Source organism: Temnothorax nylanderi, unplaced genomic scaffold (genome assembly GCF_030848795.1).
Source record: "Temnothorax nylanderi isolate EJ_2023f unplaced genomic scaffold, tnyl_v1.0 TNYL_tig0014_pilon, whole genome shotgun sequence".
Taxonomy (NCBI): domain Eukaryota; kingdom Metazoa; phylum Arthropoda; class Insecta; order Hymenoptera; family Formicidae; genus Temnothorax; species Temnothorax nylanderi.
Window position 1 is genome coordinate 588,030 of NW_027249076.1, and position 18,411 is coordinate 606,440.

Consider the following 18,411-nt stretch of genomic DNA (forward strand, 5'->3'; position numbering starts at 1 on the left):
AGCACTCTATATATTTTTTTTCGCTTGGGGGGGGGCCAGCTTGACACAAGTTCTAGCCCCACCACATACTAAAAAACACATATAGAGTGCTCAAATCCAAAAAACTAATACACCAGAATTTGTTGCTTTTTTGTTGCTTTAAGATAGCGTAAACAAATTTTCGAAATATAAGGTTCTGTAAACAATGCCATTAATAAATACTGCATCTTCGACCGTTATCTACGACTTGGATGGCTAAAAACTAAGTAAAAGAATTTGTTACTCGGGTCTTTTTGTTATTTAAATATTCTGTGGACCGTGCCCTACCAGAATATGCAACGTATGATTTTGTTGCTCGCCCCTAACTGCAATAAACAAATTATTTATCTCCGCGTCGACCGTTATCTACGACTTCCGTGGCTAAAAATTAAGTAAAAGAATTTGTTGCTCGGGATTTTTTGTTATTTAAATATTCTGTGGACCGTGCCCTACCAGAATATGCAATATACGATTTTGTTGCTCGCCCCTAACTGCAATAAACAAATTATTTATCTCCGCGTCGACCGTTATCTACGACTTCCGTGGCTAAAAATTAAGTAAAAGAATTTGTTGCTCGGGTCTTTTTGTTATTTAAATATTCTATGGACCGTGCCCTACCAGAATATGCAACGTATGATTTTGTTGCTCGCCCCTAACTGCACATAAACAAATTATTTATCTCCGCGTCGACCGTTATCTACGACTTCCGTGGCTAAAAATTAAGTAAAAGAATTTGTTGCTCGGGTCTTTTTGTTATTTAAATATTCTATGGACCGTGCCCTACCAGAATATGCAACGTATGATTTTGTTGCTCGCCCCTAACTGCACATAAACAAATTATTTATCTCCGCGTCGACCGTTATCTACGACTTCCGTGGCTAAAAATTAAGTAAAAGAATTTGTTGCTCGGCTCTTTTTGTTATTTAAATATTCTGTGGACCGTGCCCTGTCAGAATATGCAACTTGCGATTTTGTTGCTCGCCCCTAACTGCACATAAACAAATTATTTATCTCCGCGTCGACCGTTATCTACGACTTCCGTGGCTAAAAATTAAGTAAAAGAATTTGTTGCTCGGGTCTTTTTGTTATTTAAATATTCTATGGACCGTGCCCTACCAGAATATGCAACGTATGATTTTGTTGCTCGCCCCTAACTGCACATAAACAAATTATTTATCTCCGCGTCGACCGTTATCTACGACTTCCGTGGCTAAAAATTAAGTAAAAGAATTTGTTGCTCGGGTCTTTTTGTTATTTAAATATTCTATGGACCGTGCCCTACCAGAATATGCAACGTATGATTTTGTTGCTCGCCCCTAACTGCACATAAACAAATTTTTTATCTCCGCGTCGACCGTTATCTACGACTTCCGTGGCTAAAAATTAAGTAAAAGAATTTGTTGCTCGGGTCTTTTTGTTATTTAAATATTCTATGGACCGTGCCCTACCAGAATATGCAACGTATGATTTTGTTGCTCGCCCCTAACTGCACATAAACAAATTATTTATCTCCGCGTCGACCGTTACCTACGACTTCGATGGCTAAAAATTAAGTAAAAGAATTTGTTGCTCGGGTTTTTTTGTTATTTAAATATTCTGTGGACCGTGCCCTACCAGAATATGCAATATATGATTTTGTTGCTCGCCCCTAACTGCAATAAACAAATTATTTATCTCCGCGTCGACCGTTATCTACGACTTCCGTGGCTAAAAATTAAGTAAAAGAATTTGTTGCTCGGGTCTTTTTGTTATTTAAATATTCTATGGACCGTGCCCTACCAGAATATGCAACGTATGATTTTGTTGCTCGCCCCTAACTGCACATAAACAAATTATTTATCTCCGCGTCGACCGTTATCTACGACTTCCGTGGCTAAAAATTAAGTAAAAGAATTTGTTGCTCGGGTCTTTTTGTTATTTAAATATTCTATGGACCGTGCCCTACCAGAATATGCAACGTATGATTTTGTTGCTCGCCCCTAACTGCACATAAACAAATTTTTTATCTCCGCGTCGACCGTTATCTACGACTTCCGTGGCTAAAAATTAAGTAAAAGAATTTGTTGCTCGGGTCTTTTTGTTATTTAAATATTCTATGGACCGTGCCCTACCAGAATATGCAACGTATGATTTTGTTGCTCGCCCCTAACTGCACATAAACAAATTATTTATCTCCGCGTCGACCGTTACCTACGACTTCGATGGCTAAAAATTAAGTAAAAGAATTTGTTGCTCGGGTTTTTTTGTTATTTAAATATTCTGTGTACCGTGCCCTACCAGAATATGCAATATATGATTTTGTTGCTCGCCCCTAACTGCAATAAACAAATTATTTATCTCCGCGTCGACCGTTATCTACGACTTCCGTGGCTAAAAATTAAGTAAAAGAATTTGTTGCTCGGGTCTTTTTGTTATTTAAATATTCTATGGACCGTGCCCTACCAGAATATGCAACGTATGATTTTGTTGCTCGCCCCTAACTGCACATAAACAAATTATTTATCTCCGCGTCGACCGTTATCTACGACTTCCGTGGCTAAAAATTAAGTAAAAGAATTTGTTGCTCGGCTCTTTTTGTTATTTAAATATTCTGTGGACCGTGCCCTGTCAGAATATGCAACTTGCGATTTTGTTGCTCGCCCCTAACTGCACATAAACAAATTATTTATCTCCGCGTCGACCGTTATCTACGACTTCCGTGGCTAAAAATTAAGTAAAAGAATTTGTTGCTCGGGTCTTTTTGTTATTTAAATATTCTATGGACCGTGCCCTACCAGAATATGCAACGTATGATTTTGTTGCTCGCCCCTAACTGCACATAAACAAATTTTTTATCTCCCCGTCGACCGTTATCTACGACTTCCGTGGCTAAAAATTAAGTAAAAGAATTTGTTGCTCGGCTCTTTTTGTTATTTAAATATTCTGTGGACCGTGCCCTACCAGAATATGCAACATATGATTTTGTTGCTCGCCCCTAACTGCACATAAACAAATTATTTATCTCCGCGTCGACCGTTATCTACGACTTCCGTGGCTAAAAATTAAGTAAAAGAATTTGTTGCTCGGCTCTTTTTGTTATTTAAATATTCTGTGGACCGTGCCCTGTCAGAATATGCAACTTGCGATTTTGTTGCTCGCCCCTAACTGCACATAAACAAATTATTTATCTCCGCGTCGACCGTTATCTACGACTTCCGTGGCTAAAAATTAAGTAAAAGAATTTGTTGCTCGGGTCTTTTTGTTATTTAAATATTCTATGGACCGTGCCCTACCAGAATATGCAACGTATGATTTTGTTGCTCGCCCCTAACTGCACATAAACAAATTATTTATCTCCGCGTCGACCGTTATCTACGACTTCCGTGGCTAAAAATTAAGTAAAAGAATTTGTTGCTCGGGTCTTTTTGTTATTTAAATATTCTATGGACCGTGCCCTACCAGAATATGCAACGTATGATTTTGTTGCTCGCCCCTAACTGCACATAAACAAATTATTTATCTCCGCGTCGACCGTTATCTACGACTTCTGTGGCTAAAAATTAAGTAAAAGAATTTGTTGCTCGGGTCTTTTTGTTATTTAAATATTCTATGGACCGTGCCCTACCAGAATATGCAACGTATGATTTTGTTGCTCGCCCCTAACTGCACATAAACAAATTATTTATCTCCGCGTCGACCGTTATCTACGACTTCCGTGGCTAAAAATTAAGTAAAAGAATTTGTTGCTCGGGTTTTTTTGTTATTTAAATATTCTGTGGACCGTGCCCTACCAGAATATGCAATATATGATGATTTTGTTGCTCGCCCCTAACTGCAATAAACAAATTATTTATCTCCGCGTCGACCGTTATCTGCGACTTCCGTGGCTAAAAATTAAGTAAAAGAATTTGTTGCTCGGGTCTTTTTGTTATTTAAATATTCTATGGACCGTGCCCTACCAGAATATGCAACGTATGATTTTGTTGCTCGCCCCTAACTGCACATAAACAAATTATTTATCTCCGCGTCGACCGTTATCTACGACTTCCGTGGCTAAAAATTAAGTAAAAGAATTTGTTGCTCGGCTCTTTTTGTTATTTAAATATTCTGTGGACCGTGCCCTGTCAGAATATGCAACTTGCGATTTTGTTGCTCGCCCCTAACTGCACATAAACAAATTATTTATCTCCGCGTCGACCGTTATCTACGACTTCCGTGGCTAAAAATTAAGTAAAAGAATTTGTTGCTCGGGTCTTTTTGTTATTTAAATATTCTATGGACCGTGCCCTACCAGAATATGCAACGTATGATTTTGTTGCTCGCCCCTAACTGCACATAAACAAATTTTTTATCTCCGCGTCGACCGTTATCTACGACTTCCGTGGCTAAAAATTAAGTAAAAGAATTTGTTGCTCGGCTCTTTTTGTTATTTAAATATTCTGTGGACCGTGCCCTACCAGAATATGCAACATATGATTTTGTTGCTCGCCCCTAACTGCACATAAACAAATTATTTATCTCCGCGTCGACCGTTATCTACGACTTCCGTGGCTAAAAATTAAGTAAAAGAATTTGTTGCTCGGCTCTTTTTGTTATTTAAATATTCTGTGGACCGTGCCCTGTCAGAATATGCAACTTGCGATTTTGTTGCTCGCCCCTAACTGCACATAAACAAATTATTTATCTCCGCGTCGACCGTTATCTACGACTTCCGTGGCTAAAAATTAAGTAAAAGAATTTGTTGCTCGGGTCTTTTTGTTATTTAAATATTCTATGGACCGTGCCCTACCAGAATATGCAACGTATGATTTTGTTGCTCGCCCCTAACTGCACATAAACAAATTATTTATCTCCGCGTCGACCGTTATCTACGACTTCCGTGGCTAAAAATTAAGTAAAAGAATTTGTTGCTCGGGTCTTTTTGTTATTTAAATATTCTGTGGACCGTGCCTTACCAGAATATGCAACATATGATTTTGTTGCTCGCCCCTAACTGGTCAACGCGGTCGACGCGGACTAACGGTCGACGCGGAGATAAATAATTTGTTTATGTGCAGTTAGGGGCGAGCAACAAAATCATACGTTGCATATTCTGGTAGGGCACGGTCCATAGAATATTTAAATAACAAAAGACCCGAGCAACAAATTCTTTTACTTAATTTTTAGCCACGGAAGTCGTAGATAACGGTCGACGCGGAGATAAATAATTTGTTTATTGCAGTTAGGGGCGAGCAACAAAATCATATATTGCATATTCTGGTAGGGCACGGTCCACAGAATATTTAAATAACAAAAAAACCCGAGCAACAAATTCTTTTACTTAATTTTTAGCCATCGAAGTCGTAGGTAACGGTCGACGCGGAGATAAATAATTTGTTTATGTGCAGTTAGGGGCGAGCAACAAAATCATATGTTGCATATTCTAGTAGGGCACGGTCCACAGAATATTTAAATAACAAAAAAACCCGAGCAACAAATTCTTTTACTTAATTTTTAGCCACGGAAGTCGTAGATAACGGTCGACGCGGAGATAAATAATTTGTTTATTGCAGTTAGGGGCGAGCAACAAATCATATATTGCATATTCTGGTAGGGCACGGTCCACAGAATATTTAAATAACAAAAAGACCCGAGCAACAAATTCTTTTACTTAATTTTTAGCCACGGAAGTCGTAGATAACGGTCGACGCGGAGATAAATAATTTGTTTATTGCAGTTAGGGGCGAGCAACAAAATCATACGTTGCATATTCTGGTAGGGCACGGTCCACAGAATATTTAAATAACAAAAAGACCCGAGTAACAAATTCTTTTACTTAGTTTTTAGCCATCCAAGTCGTAGATAACGGTCGAAGATGCAGTATTTATTAATGGCATTGTTTACAGAACCTTATATTTCGAAAATTTGTTTACGCTATCTTAAAGCAACAAAAAGCAACAAATTCTGGTGTATTAGTTTTTTGGATTTGAGCACTCTATATGTGTTTTTTAGTATGTGGTGGGGCTAGAACTTGTGTCAAGCTGACCCCCCCCAAGCGAAAAAAAAATATATAGAGTGCTCTCAAATCGAAAAAACGTTTTATACCAGAATTTGTTGCTATTTTGTTGCTTTAAGATAGCGTGAAAACATTTTGGAAATATAACGTTGTTTAAGATGTAGTCAATATGGTGATGTCTGTTAAGTATTCAGATATACGTATTTTCTAAAAAAACGTTATATTTCAAAAATGTTTTCACGCTATCTTGGAGCAACAAAAAAGCAACAAATTCTGGTGTATTAGTTTTTTGGATTTGAGCACTCTATATAGGTTTTTATTATGGGGGGGCTAGCTTGACGACAAGCTGGCCCCACCCATTTCGATCGCGATTTCTGCTAAACGGTTTGAGCAACAAAATCCGGACTAGAGCAACAAATTAGCACATAATTAGCACTAAATTTTTTAATAGTTCCGGATTTTTTTTGCGATGGTGGGGGGGCTAACTTGATAGGGGTCACTTTGTCTGATCGACACAATTTGATCTGGAACTTATTTTTTACTGTCTGAAAATGAAAATACATTGTTTTATTGTGTATTTAAAAAGTACAAAAATTCGGATATAAGTAGCTAGAACAATCATTTGAAATAATGAGAACAAAAATTGTTGAACTTTCAATTATCTTCATCTAAACTTATGTCTGAAAAACAATTAATGCAAGTAAACTCGCGATCGGACGTGAGCATACATTTGTCATGCGCCATACGGCTGCATGACAAGCATCGTTTGTTACTGGGAGCCGAACGAAACGGCGTGGTGTTGACTTTGCCCCCGGACGTCGTTTTTCACTTTTGTCACTTCAAAAACATGAACATTTTGAAATATGCAAAAACGATTATCGGATTCATATAGAGCATCAAATTTCCATCAAAATCACTTACCGGTAGATTCGCAAGAGTAAAGTCTCGAATGAAAGAGTAGACATTTTCGAGAGATCAGAAAAATTACTTTTCACTATCAAAAAACGCTTATGTCGCGTTAAAAATTACACATAACTCAGAATGTTACCAAATTCCGTTGATAATACTGGCACATAAAGACGATTTACAGTAGGAAAGGCAAGTTTCTACGATAGATTTAAATTGGCAAAAAGCCTAGTGTCAAGTTTGCCCCGTTGTCGGCTTAGCCCCGGTCTCCCCTACTAATTGATACTGTTTTGTTCTTTAGACTTGAGATTCTATTCAACTCGTGAAACGCTCAGTACTTTGAACAAACAAAACCGAATGCATGCGATTCGTAGAAACTTTATTAGTAAGAAACCGTGAGAAAAGATATATTCTTTTTTTCTGTAAAATTGTTTCCAAAACTGTCATTAATTTGCAGCTTGCGATCCAGTCATTGCAATTGGCATAAAAAACTTTGTTAAGTGTGTACGTTGTTTATCTCTGTCATAAAACAAGCTATATACAGTACAAAAGTGCATGAAATCTTGGGTGTAAGATTGCTAGGCAACAGCTTCCGTTACGCCTTAATCCGTTAGACTTTTCTTACCTCGAGACTACCATATTCGGACAATTACCAGTCTATATTCGTTCCGAGAGACTTCTTATACATATTTTTCATTGGCATCCTTTTACACGAATCTAAAAGTTCAATTCGTATAAGCTATCTTTTCATTGATGCTCTTTCATATTTCACAGAAATCTCCTATAGTTTATTATAATTTAATATTATTGGAGAATCCATTTCTATATATTACCAAAAAGTGCTTTACTGCTTCATGATTATTTAAAAATAGATAAGAACTGTTGCTTTTAAAAATTCTTGACAATGAGACGTACACTAATCTGAGCTCCATATACATAATTTTTTGACTGAAATTTAAACCACATAACGTTTTGCAATGTGCAGTTACGTCACGGATATGATCGTTCTCAACACGTCACGAATTTTTCGCGACGAGGCGATGAGATCATTACTGGAAGGGCTTGGAAGTTATAGCATATTAAGTCACTTTGACTATTTACGGCCACGCCAGCACGCGTAAAGCACACAGCTACGCCGCGAAGTGTGCACAAGTGAAGCGAGCCGGAGTCTCCCGGTGAGCCTCGTTCATCAGCCTCGATTTAACGGATTTATACTACAATCTTAGCCGTTTCTCGCTCCTTTTCGCTCACAAACTGCGATGTAACGCGGCGTGCCTTGTCGACATGCACGAACACCGGTCGTCGGGTGTCACGATCGGTTGATTCGCAAAATAGCTCTTAACAAGTGCGACCTGTCGAGGCAACTGCGAGATACTAGTACACGTGTGATCAAAGTGATTAATCGTCAGGGAAGCGTACGGAAACATTTTTCGGCCACTCATATTGGGATTTTTGTCAATTGAAGAAAATATAGACAAAGAACATTTTCAAATCGTAGCTTTTTAATTAGTCTAATTTAAGAAACTGATATTTTATAATTAGAAACATGAAAAAATCCTACGTTAAATATTTTATTCGAATATTATTAGCACACGGAGACCTTTTGATTGTGGCTTTCTGAAATTACAACGGGCTGAAAGATCGAAAGCCGAAAGTTGTGCAATTGTAAGTTCGGGTATAATGACACACAGTTATATTGTAAATTCAGCGCTTTAGCATATGAAATGCAAGCGAGTCGTGAAAATATAAGGTGATCCGTATTGCTGAAATCGACGTATTGCTCTTTTGCTTTAGTTAGATCAATATATAATTTACTTGAGACAATTTTTTAAATTCCTTAAATTAATTTGGGGAAAATAATGATATCTTTTTTTGCGAACCGCTTTAATGAACATTTTATGCTTCTATAATCATATTTATCGATAGCTTCTGTACATTCTGCTTGAGCAAACATTATTTGTCAAGAAATATCAATAAAATATTTTGCGGACGTTTGCGTAATACCAGTTTAGAATAGAGATATTGAATATCTCTCAGTTACGTCCTTTTTCCATTACACCATTACTATTTCATATTTATTTTAGGTCGAAGTATTGATCGTATAGCGCTGAAAGCAATTTTTGCAAATATTTGCATGGAATGCCGGATATATCGCTTCTATCGCGCGTAGAACGTAGATTTGTTTTGCCATCAGGCCGTATCGAAGAGGTCTGTCAACCGTTTCAATGTCCTGTCGTATAAAATAGCAGGCGTCAGTATCGTAATTGAAAACACATACCAAACTCAAGTACGTGATTATTCATTACGGATAATCATTAATCGCGTAAGATTATAAATCTTTATTATATCATTTTGTTATGTCGCGTGCGCCGACCAACAACCAGTTAACGATTTCGTCTTTCGGTACATTCTTATAGTCTTCTTAGTCAGGCGTCATTTTTTTATTTTACCTCCGTATCAAATACGAAAATCTAGTTACGTTTGCAGGATAAATAAATCCATAGAAATTTTGTATATGTTGAAATGATAGATATGTGACACGACAAACTAAACAATAATTCGCAATCAAATGTCTGGCCTGCAAGACTGCATTTCCGCGTCGGATGTATAACAGCGCAACGCCGCGCCGCATTTTCCGGCGCAGTGGCGAAATCCATCGCTAGATTCCAATGCGCACTCGCGATAGAATGCGCCCGATAGTTGCGCTAAATACGTTTTAAAGGCCAACGGCGACGGACTCGGTCAGGCTGCACTAATACGCTTTTGTCACGGAGCAACGAAGTGCATTGCTGCGCGACACCGCGATTTTTCTGGTTTTTCCTCTTCTCCCTCCTTCCTCTTCGATTCCGACGCGATGATAATGAGCGATCTGCCGTTTCGCAAGTTGATTCAATTATACGCGGCTTATCGTCGCTCAGACGGGAGGATGCGAGGGCGCGATAAGGCGAGTCTTATTGATTTGCTCGCGCATCGACGGGTCGATCAGGCGCGAAAGCGATCTCGAGGATTCGGAGTGACCGCGGTGTCTTTATTGCCGAGAAGTTTACATAACAGAATCCCGACGTCTCTCCCTCTCGACGTTCCTCACGACGCCTTGAATTTATTTACAAACGAATGCCGGTCGCGCACTTCGCGGATATCACACGGAGCGATGCAAAATAATATCGTATACGCTGTGATTCTTTCCGCCTCATACCTTGATTACACGTGCACAGCAGAAAGACAAATAGTGGAATAATCCTCAATGAAGTTTTCATGTTAAGAATCTTATCTGCAAAGATAAAACTCCGATAAAACTCATAAATGCAAAAAGAGCAATTTTAGACGATAAAATTATTCCTTGGAAAATTAATAGAAGGCTTTTTTCACATCTACAACTTGCGAATGTATAATCTATACATTCCAATAAAGTTATCACAAAGGCAAATATGGAATATATTATTTTTGAGAAAATGATGGAATTGCTTTGAAGAATAGGAGAATCTATGCATTCCAATAAAGTTGTCACAAAGGCAACATATTTCATATGTGTCTTTGTGAGCTATGAAATATGTTGCCTTTGTGACGACTTTATTGAAATGTATATTCTCCTATTCTTCAAAGCAATTCCGTCATTTTTATTCAAAATAAAACTGCAATTTTAATTCCTTCAAGATCCCACATGAGTATTGATCAAATATCAACGCCTATAAGCTCCAATATTGAAAATATATTTGCTTTACTAAATTATCACCGATCCCTATAATCGCGGTCGACGTCGATCGGACTTGATCGGACTGCAGGACGAGTTAAATAGATCGTGGTCGGAAAGCTACGAGAAAGGGTCGGACGAAGCGGAAGTTTGGCACACTTACCAACACTTGCCGCGGACATCGTCCATGTGACACGACCTGTCCGCTCGACACAAGTGCGCGAGTGGGCGTGGTGCCGATTTCCTCCGAATACAAAGTTCGCGTCGTCTCGCACCGGTAAGGTAACACCGAAAGCGTGCGTAGCGTTGCGTGCACGCACTATCGAGTGTAGAACAGCGTGGCAACGCGAACCACGCCGGCCAGGTTTCACAATCATTGAACTCGCATTACTTGGTTGCGGAAGTTCGACGGTAGCAAGCGAAAAAAAAGTCTCACAGAAATTGTGGGATAAATATAAATGTTTTGTATACAGACACACGGTGTGTTTTACGCGACAATTATTCCAAAATATCAAGCAGTTTCATAAATAAGAGGACAATTTTGTATATCTATTTGGATTTTATTTTGTATAAACCACGTGCATTATGACAAAACCCAGATACCCTCACCATCTATTGTTTTAACAGAAACACAGTCAACAGAAAAATGAGTAATTATGATAGTTAGCAATTACTAGCGATGTGGTAGCACGGTTTGTGATATCATGATTACGTTTAAGTGATTATGCAATCGTTGTTGTCAGTCCGCTGACATCACTCCCATAAAACCGATATAGGTGCGCCGAAATCCATGAATACCAAGTTCACGCACCGTTAATAAAGTAACGTTGTTAAACGACACGTTTCCTGCATACGGGATGAATTAGGGCCTTTTTACTAGGCGCACAATCGTAGGCAGGTGCAGCTAACGAGGACAAGGGCCTCAAATTGTGTATACGCGGATACACGTGTAATCGACCGTTAAGTAATTTACATCCGTGAAAATCGCACGCTTCGTTTAGCTTTATACAATTCCGCTAATAAAGTTACAAATTATTATTTTCAAAAATAATTGCGATTAAAATTAGTCCCTCGTCTATCATCTAATCTCTCTAATCTAAAATTAATTAACTTGTACTAATATGGAGGCTTCAATAATTGAAGAGATATCGTCACATTGATAATAAATACAATTGTTTTTCTCTTTATAAGGATAATGTGCGATGATAAAATCCATTTATATTAAAATTAGCATTTAACTATCCTGATGATAAAATTTGTTCAGTATTTGTTAATTACGTTCTCGTAAACATTCTGTAAAAATTCGTAATTGATTTACTTATTGCCTGAAATATTTCCACAATGCTTTACGAACGTTATCGATTATATTGAAAGCCAATCCATGCTACTCGTATCGCTAATCTGAAATTTAGAAGTGTTTATCGTGGACGATATCCCGACATAGCACTCGCTGAACGATGAAGCAACGTGTATTTACGCGTCAAAAGTTTGGTCGAAATCGATGACGGTGATGATCCGTTCGGTCCAACTCTTAATGCAACATGCGAGACCGCCTCGGGGTCATTGGTATGCACGCAGAGACCCTTACGATCTCCAGCCGAGTGTTTTGTTGTGACAAGCTCTGATCACGTTATGGCATTAGATTGGATTTAGATCGTCCCTAATCCAGTATCGATATGCGCCTGATTACAATATCGTGCCGATAGGCTTTAGACTTTAGACAGTAACAGTCGATCAGCTATTTGATCTTACTATTACTTCGCATAATTTCGTTAAACCGTCTCATTGTCTTAGCAAGCTACTATTTTTTTACACATATAATAAAAGATTATATTATTTATTTAATAATTCAGGGGTGACTAAATTATATAAATAACAGCGTTTAGTATATTGTTGAATTATTGACTATTATAGTGCGTGTTTTTTCAAGCTTTTTAATTCTAATTTAATTAAGTTTTTTAAATATATGTACATTTAGATCTCGATTTTTTCTTTTTTTAAATTTAATTATCTGCTTCTACTCTTATTTGACTATTCTCTACGCAATGTGTATCTTGCGGTAATTTCTTCACTCTCTCACGTTATTTATTACCAATATGGTTTTACTAAGAGACCATGTAAGATTAAAAATTGCCGATTTTTCAGTTTTTATTTTATTTGGAATGGATTTTTTTTGTGTTACAGGCTGAGTCCGAAGTCGCCGCCTTGAATCGTCGTATTCAACTCCTGGAGGAGGACCTCGAGAGATCCGAGGAGCGCCTTGCCACTGCCACTGCCAAATTGGCGGAGGCATCGCAAGCTGCCGATGAGAGCGAACGGTAAGTGTCCATTACTATGTCCGCAACAGAATTATTGCAAAATTTTTTATTTATGATCGTCTTGTATATTATTTGCAACGAGCAGTTATCAAAATAAAAATACGAAAGATATATATATATTTTTTTTTTTATTTTATATTTACTAGAGATATTAATACATAAATATATTTCTATTTTATAATTGACAATTTTTATGGTAATGAGAATACATAAGTGTTTTATATTAATGAAAAATAACTGCTCATTGTTACATAATTTCTTTTTTATCTTTATGAGAATGATTAAGAGTAGGTAATTGATATGTATTATATAGTCAGATATTAAACATTAATAGGATTTCCTAACATGCTTGTTGCCAAGCCGCTAGTAAGGATCGATGTTAGTATTTAATGTAGATAATCGTTAACTATCATTAACTATATTTATGGAAGAGACAAGATTTATAATATTTTACTCTTGATCATTTTTATATCTATTATACATGAATAATTTTAAATTATCGGGAATTAAGTATAAGTGAAATGCAAAAGTGGTATAAATCAATATCTTTTATTGTATACATTTTATCTTGTTATTTTATAAAATCAAAATTAGTTCAATCCTTCTCCTTATTAGGTAATATTCTTTCAGTTATATCTCATAAAACATGAAAATTTTTTATAGCCAGATATTTTTTGATACTATAAATATAAAAAAATTAAACGTCTGAATGTATAACAGATATTTCAAAAATTATTTTGCATAACTTATGCCACTTCTGCTATAAATCCATCATGTGTATAAATTTACCTGCACATGTATGGTATAACGTAGTAAATAATATTAATAAAATATCTATAAATTATTTTATTCTGAACAGTTTTAATATTTTTTATTTAAAACAAAAATTATTTTTTTTATAATTCCGTATCGACCTTGTATCGCCTTACATTGAAAGAATTAATCTGAGAAAGAGACTGAATATCTTTTGAATCCTTTTTCCGCAACTTAATTATAGAACGCGGTTCGATGCATTGTAATTTTGTATGACTAATATCGTACCAAATATAGACCCGAGCGCAGTAGCTCTTTAATATTCCAGTTACACATATGAAATTAATAGTAGATAAGTGAACAAATTCGCGTAATTATATTAAATTCGTTTTCTATTATAGATATATATATATATATATATGCACAAGGTGCCTAATTATTGCAAAATAAAGATATCGTAAACAATTCTAGTCAACTACTACATAATTTAAAAAATATATAAACAAAGAAATCATTCGCAATATTTCTTCTTTTTTGTACTCGGAGATATCTTTCAAATAGAATCGAAATGAGATCTTGCGGATCTTTGAACACCACATCCTGACCTACTTTTTTTGGCTGCATGTCGCGTCCGCCGCGACGACTTATTTTTTAGTACACAAACGCTTTCTGATTCTTTACAATTGAAAATAGTTTTCTGAATATCCATTCTCTTTTGCTGATTACGTATTATTTGAAAGATAACAAATTTATGACAAATTTACGAATGTTGAAAGAATGTGAAACGCCATATTTTTCTTGGTCTGATCTATCTGATTTTTATAATATATAAATATATAATAGCGTAATATAAAGTATTGAATATAAAGGACGGTCATTAAGTGCATCTGTAATTTTCAAAGTCTAATTGCCGATTATGATTTCTTTACGGCGATACGTAAATGCTTAAAATAACGTTGGGCTTGCTTATCGTCGTTGATAACGAATGACGTGTACAAGCTTCGCACGTCTTACTTTACTACGATGTATTTCTCGTGTACGAGAGAAAAATTGTCAAATACATACTTCTCTAGTTTCTTGATTTTTCACGCGGCAAAATATCATAATTATGTCGCAAGGAAGAAATTAAAAGACATTATCTCTATATAAACAGAAAAAAATTAATTGATATACAAACCTGATAAAATAAATTCGCATTGGAAAAAATTAAAAATTGGATTTTATCGCTTTTATAATATCTACATTGTATTTTTCATTATACTTAAAAAAAAAAAAAAAAAAAAAAAAAGTTTAAATCGATTGTCGAGAAATTAGTCATTTCGTACGCAACGATGATCATTCTTTCAACGACGATTAACTCGTTTCTAAAAATCGACGAACGATCGATCGTTAGGATACGCAAGACCCTCGAAAACCGCACTAACATGGAGGACGACCGAGTAGCCTTGTTGGAGCAGCAGCTAGCACAGGCTAAACTGATCGCAGAAGAGGCGGATAAAAAATACGAGGAGGTGGGTCATCAGCGAACAAAGAGCGAAGAAATAAGGGCTGAAAGGACCCTCTATTTCTCTTGGTTGGAGACGAACTACCAGCCGTCTTTTAGGACGTTTGTATTCATAAATGCAAAAATATTTATCCGTTGGAACATTTGCACGGAAGAAATAGCGAATTAGCTTGAGACGAAATGTCACTTTCGGTACATTAATAATCCTGTATAAAAGTATTGTAGAAAAGATCGTCCAGGTCGGTCGGTAGTTCTCCTCCGGGATTATCTCCCCAGATAAATTTTACAGGTAGACACATCATTGTGAGCTGAGCTGAGCAGAGGCGTTCCTCGACGATCATCCGAAACCTATTTCTTAACTTAATCCGTTTGTCTAATCGACTATTTTAACCGTAAACTCTTTCGTTCGACATGTGTCCACCTTAAAGCGCCCGCAAGATTCTCGAGAACCGCAGCTTGGCGGACGAAGAGCGCATGGACGCCCTCGAGAATCAGCTGAAGGAGGCCAGGTTCCTCGCCGAAGAAGCCGACAAGAAATACGATGAGGTTCGCGCGCCCGCGACTACCACTGTCAAGCGTGTTGGATGCAGTGACGATGATAATCATGACGTTGATGGTTCCTAGTCGATAGTCAAAATAGTGCCTAACCCCGTAACTCTCTGTCTTCTCTTTGTGTGCTCGAAAACACCGTGGTTCGATATACGTATACGCGTCTCCGTTGCGAGTAAAGATACGTGTCTCGCACGAGGCACATCCCGTTCGTCAAAATCGCGTTGGTTGGCTCGCCGAGGTTTCGACCGCGTTAGAAGAACGAGGCGATCTTTCCGCGTTGTCCGCGTCGTGAAGCAAAAGTTTCCGATCCGTAAGAAAGTCGAGAGAGCGAGGATCTCTCGCGCAGTGAAATCTTAGCAAGGGTAAATCGTGAATGTCGAATCTGTGATCGCGATCTGGGCTGCGAATGAAAGTGAAAAAGTTTTCTTCCTTTTAGAAAAGTTTTGCGTGTTTGCGACAAGTGCAGTGTTTCAAAGATCGTTGTTTTTCATCTTGCTGTTAGAATAGAGAAAATTTTAAAAAGCAATAGAAGTCACGCGGGAAGAAACGAAGGAAGAGAGAGAGAGAGAGAGAGAGTGGTGATACATACGTACGAGAGTGTTCATTCACGTGTTTCACGAGCGCGACTCAAATCGGGTATCTGTGATTTCCAAGTGTTTTTCATTTCGGTTACGACAAAAGCTACAACAAAAATGTCTCAAGTGCCAGTTTCGTAACTAGAGTTTAATCTTGTTATTGCTACATATATATTCCTGTTATTAGATACTTGTAGATTAGAGATCGGCCGCGCGCGACCAAGTTCGCAGAAGTTTTATACGCGCGCGCGTTTATTTACGATAATTCGATCTCTTCAGGGTACCGTGGTGGTTTGGGCCCGCGTGCTCGGTCTGTCGCTCGTTACTCGCGAGACCGGCCTCGTTAAATTTAACAAGAGTCCTCAATTGTGTTGTGATAACGCCGCGTGAGGCCGCCGTGCAACTTTATCGCGGCTCTCCGCGCGTCAACGACATGGTGCTGCTTTTATTTATCGAGCTTGTCTCTTCGCTAAGACGAGCACGTTTTCGCTTTGCTGGAATTCGGAATGTGATGCAGCAGAATAACGAGAGTTGCAATGGTAGGTGTTGGCCGCGATAATGTTGAAATTACGGTGATACACACTTTGCTATTTGTCCACTCGGAGATTACAGTTTTTATCATTTCGCCGGGATAAGATATCGTTCGAAATCTTTTTAATCGATATAAATATCTAATCTCTCTGTGACAGAATGCGTCACGTTTCTCTGTATGTTTTGCAATATTAATTATTTTTAATTAATTTTGGAAAAATGAAAATTTTTTGTTTATCTTCAATAACACTTTATCATTTTTTAATTACGAAAAATTCTTGCAAATTTATGATTATCATCGGAGAATTCATAACTTTTTTATTGAAACTTCTGAGCTCACCGTAACTTCAATCAATTAATGTTTTCCACCCGATGACGTTCCATGCGATCTGTTAAATCGTCGTTAATTAACAGTATACGCAAAAATTAATCGCGGTGTGCGAGAGTTGATTTTAATCAAATCGTCCAATTTATTTCAGTAGATAGTTGCTTCCACGCAGTCGTCTGTTTTGACCTCCTAATTAACGATCTAACTGCCTAACCGTTACAGAAACCTACAGAGGTGACGACAAGTTCTAACAGCAACTGAGTGTGCCGATGTCTCCGTTAAACTTTTTTTTGCATATACATATGACGACTTACAATTTACAATCTGTCGTTTATTCGCAAAATCGTGTCGCAACTGCATCGTAAAATGGTCGGGTCGTCACGAAATTGATTAAGTCTACTGGCATAAATTATGCGTCATATTTTCCTTATACCATATCGAACGCATTATGATTATAAAATCGACGCGATCATCGCTGATTTGCATTTTCTCAACGAGCTGAATAAAATCTTTGTTTTTATCGCCTCGGAATCACGGGTGTCAGTTTTCATCGAGTATTACGTGAGTTGCTCGCGGAATTATGCTGACTGTGTGAGGTCAAATTGATACGAATCTCAAGTATAGATACATCGAACGATTCTGCGTCTCGTGCGTAAAGATCATTCGTGCTAACTGTAATAGAAAATTTCCGAAGTCAAGAGATATGAGCGAAGTGAAGAGAACGCGGAAACTAGTAATCGGACCCGCACGAATCGCGAATCTCTCAATTAAACTTCTATGGAAAAGCCATTTTACGATCGATCGCGCCACGATTGTGCGAAAGTTGTGCTGCATGAGTGAAAGATCGTCGTAGGACAGAGTTACAGACACATCTAGTCACGGCTAATGCACGCATCCAAATGAAAAAAAGGTGTTAAAGGTGTTTTAACTCTACGACGATCTTTTTCCCTGACGTGACCATACATTGCTGTCTTACATGCGCTTACGAGTCCATCAGGACTCGTCCGTCAGGATTGAGCTGCAATTTGCGTGACGCGACTTGCGTGCTGTATCTCTGATCTGTTTGTTTTTTCGACGGCGCGGCCGATTGGAAGAAGCTACCCATTTGCGAAGCGTTCAGGCAGATTGCTCGGAGAAAATTGGCGTTAACGCAACAGTTTAGCCTGTCGTTAACGACATGTTTTTAATTTGAACGCGAATTCGGAGATACGTACACGGAGAGAATTTTCTCTTAAAATTTACCCTGAAATCATGGTAGTTG

General features: G+C 37.6%; 1 protein-coding gene across 22 annotated transcripts in view; it reads left to right on the forward strand.

Annotated features, from left to right (window-relative positions):
- The window catches only part of Tm1 (tropomyosin 1), a 48,005-nt gene that overhangs the window by 17,877 nt on the left and 11,717 nt on the right, over window positions 1-18,411 (forward strand). For 11 of the 22 annotated variants that reach the window (XM_071697974.1, XM_071697978.1, XM_071697973.1 and 8 more), the window contains 2 exons: window positions 12,774-12,907; window positions 15,593-15,710. In XM_071697974.1, the coding sequence (XP_071554075.1) occupies window positions 12,774-12,907; window positions 15,593-15,710 (252 nt within the window). Of the gene's footprint in view, window positions 1-12,773; window positions 12,908-15,053; window positions 15,172-15,592; window positions 15,711-18,411 lie in introns of all 22 variants that reach the window. The other 11 variants (XM_071697979.1, XM_071697980.1, XM_071697976.1 and 8 more) reach the window with 1 other exon arrangement.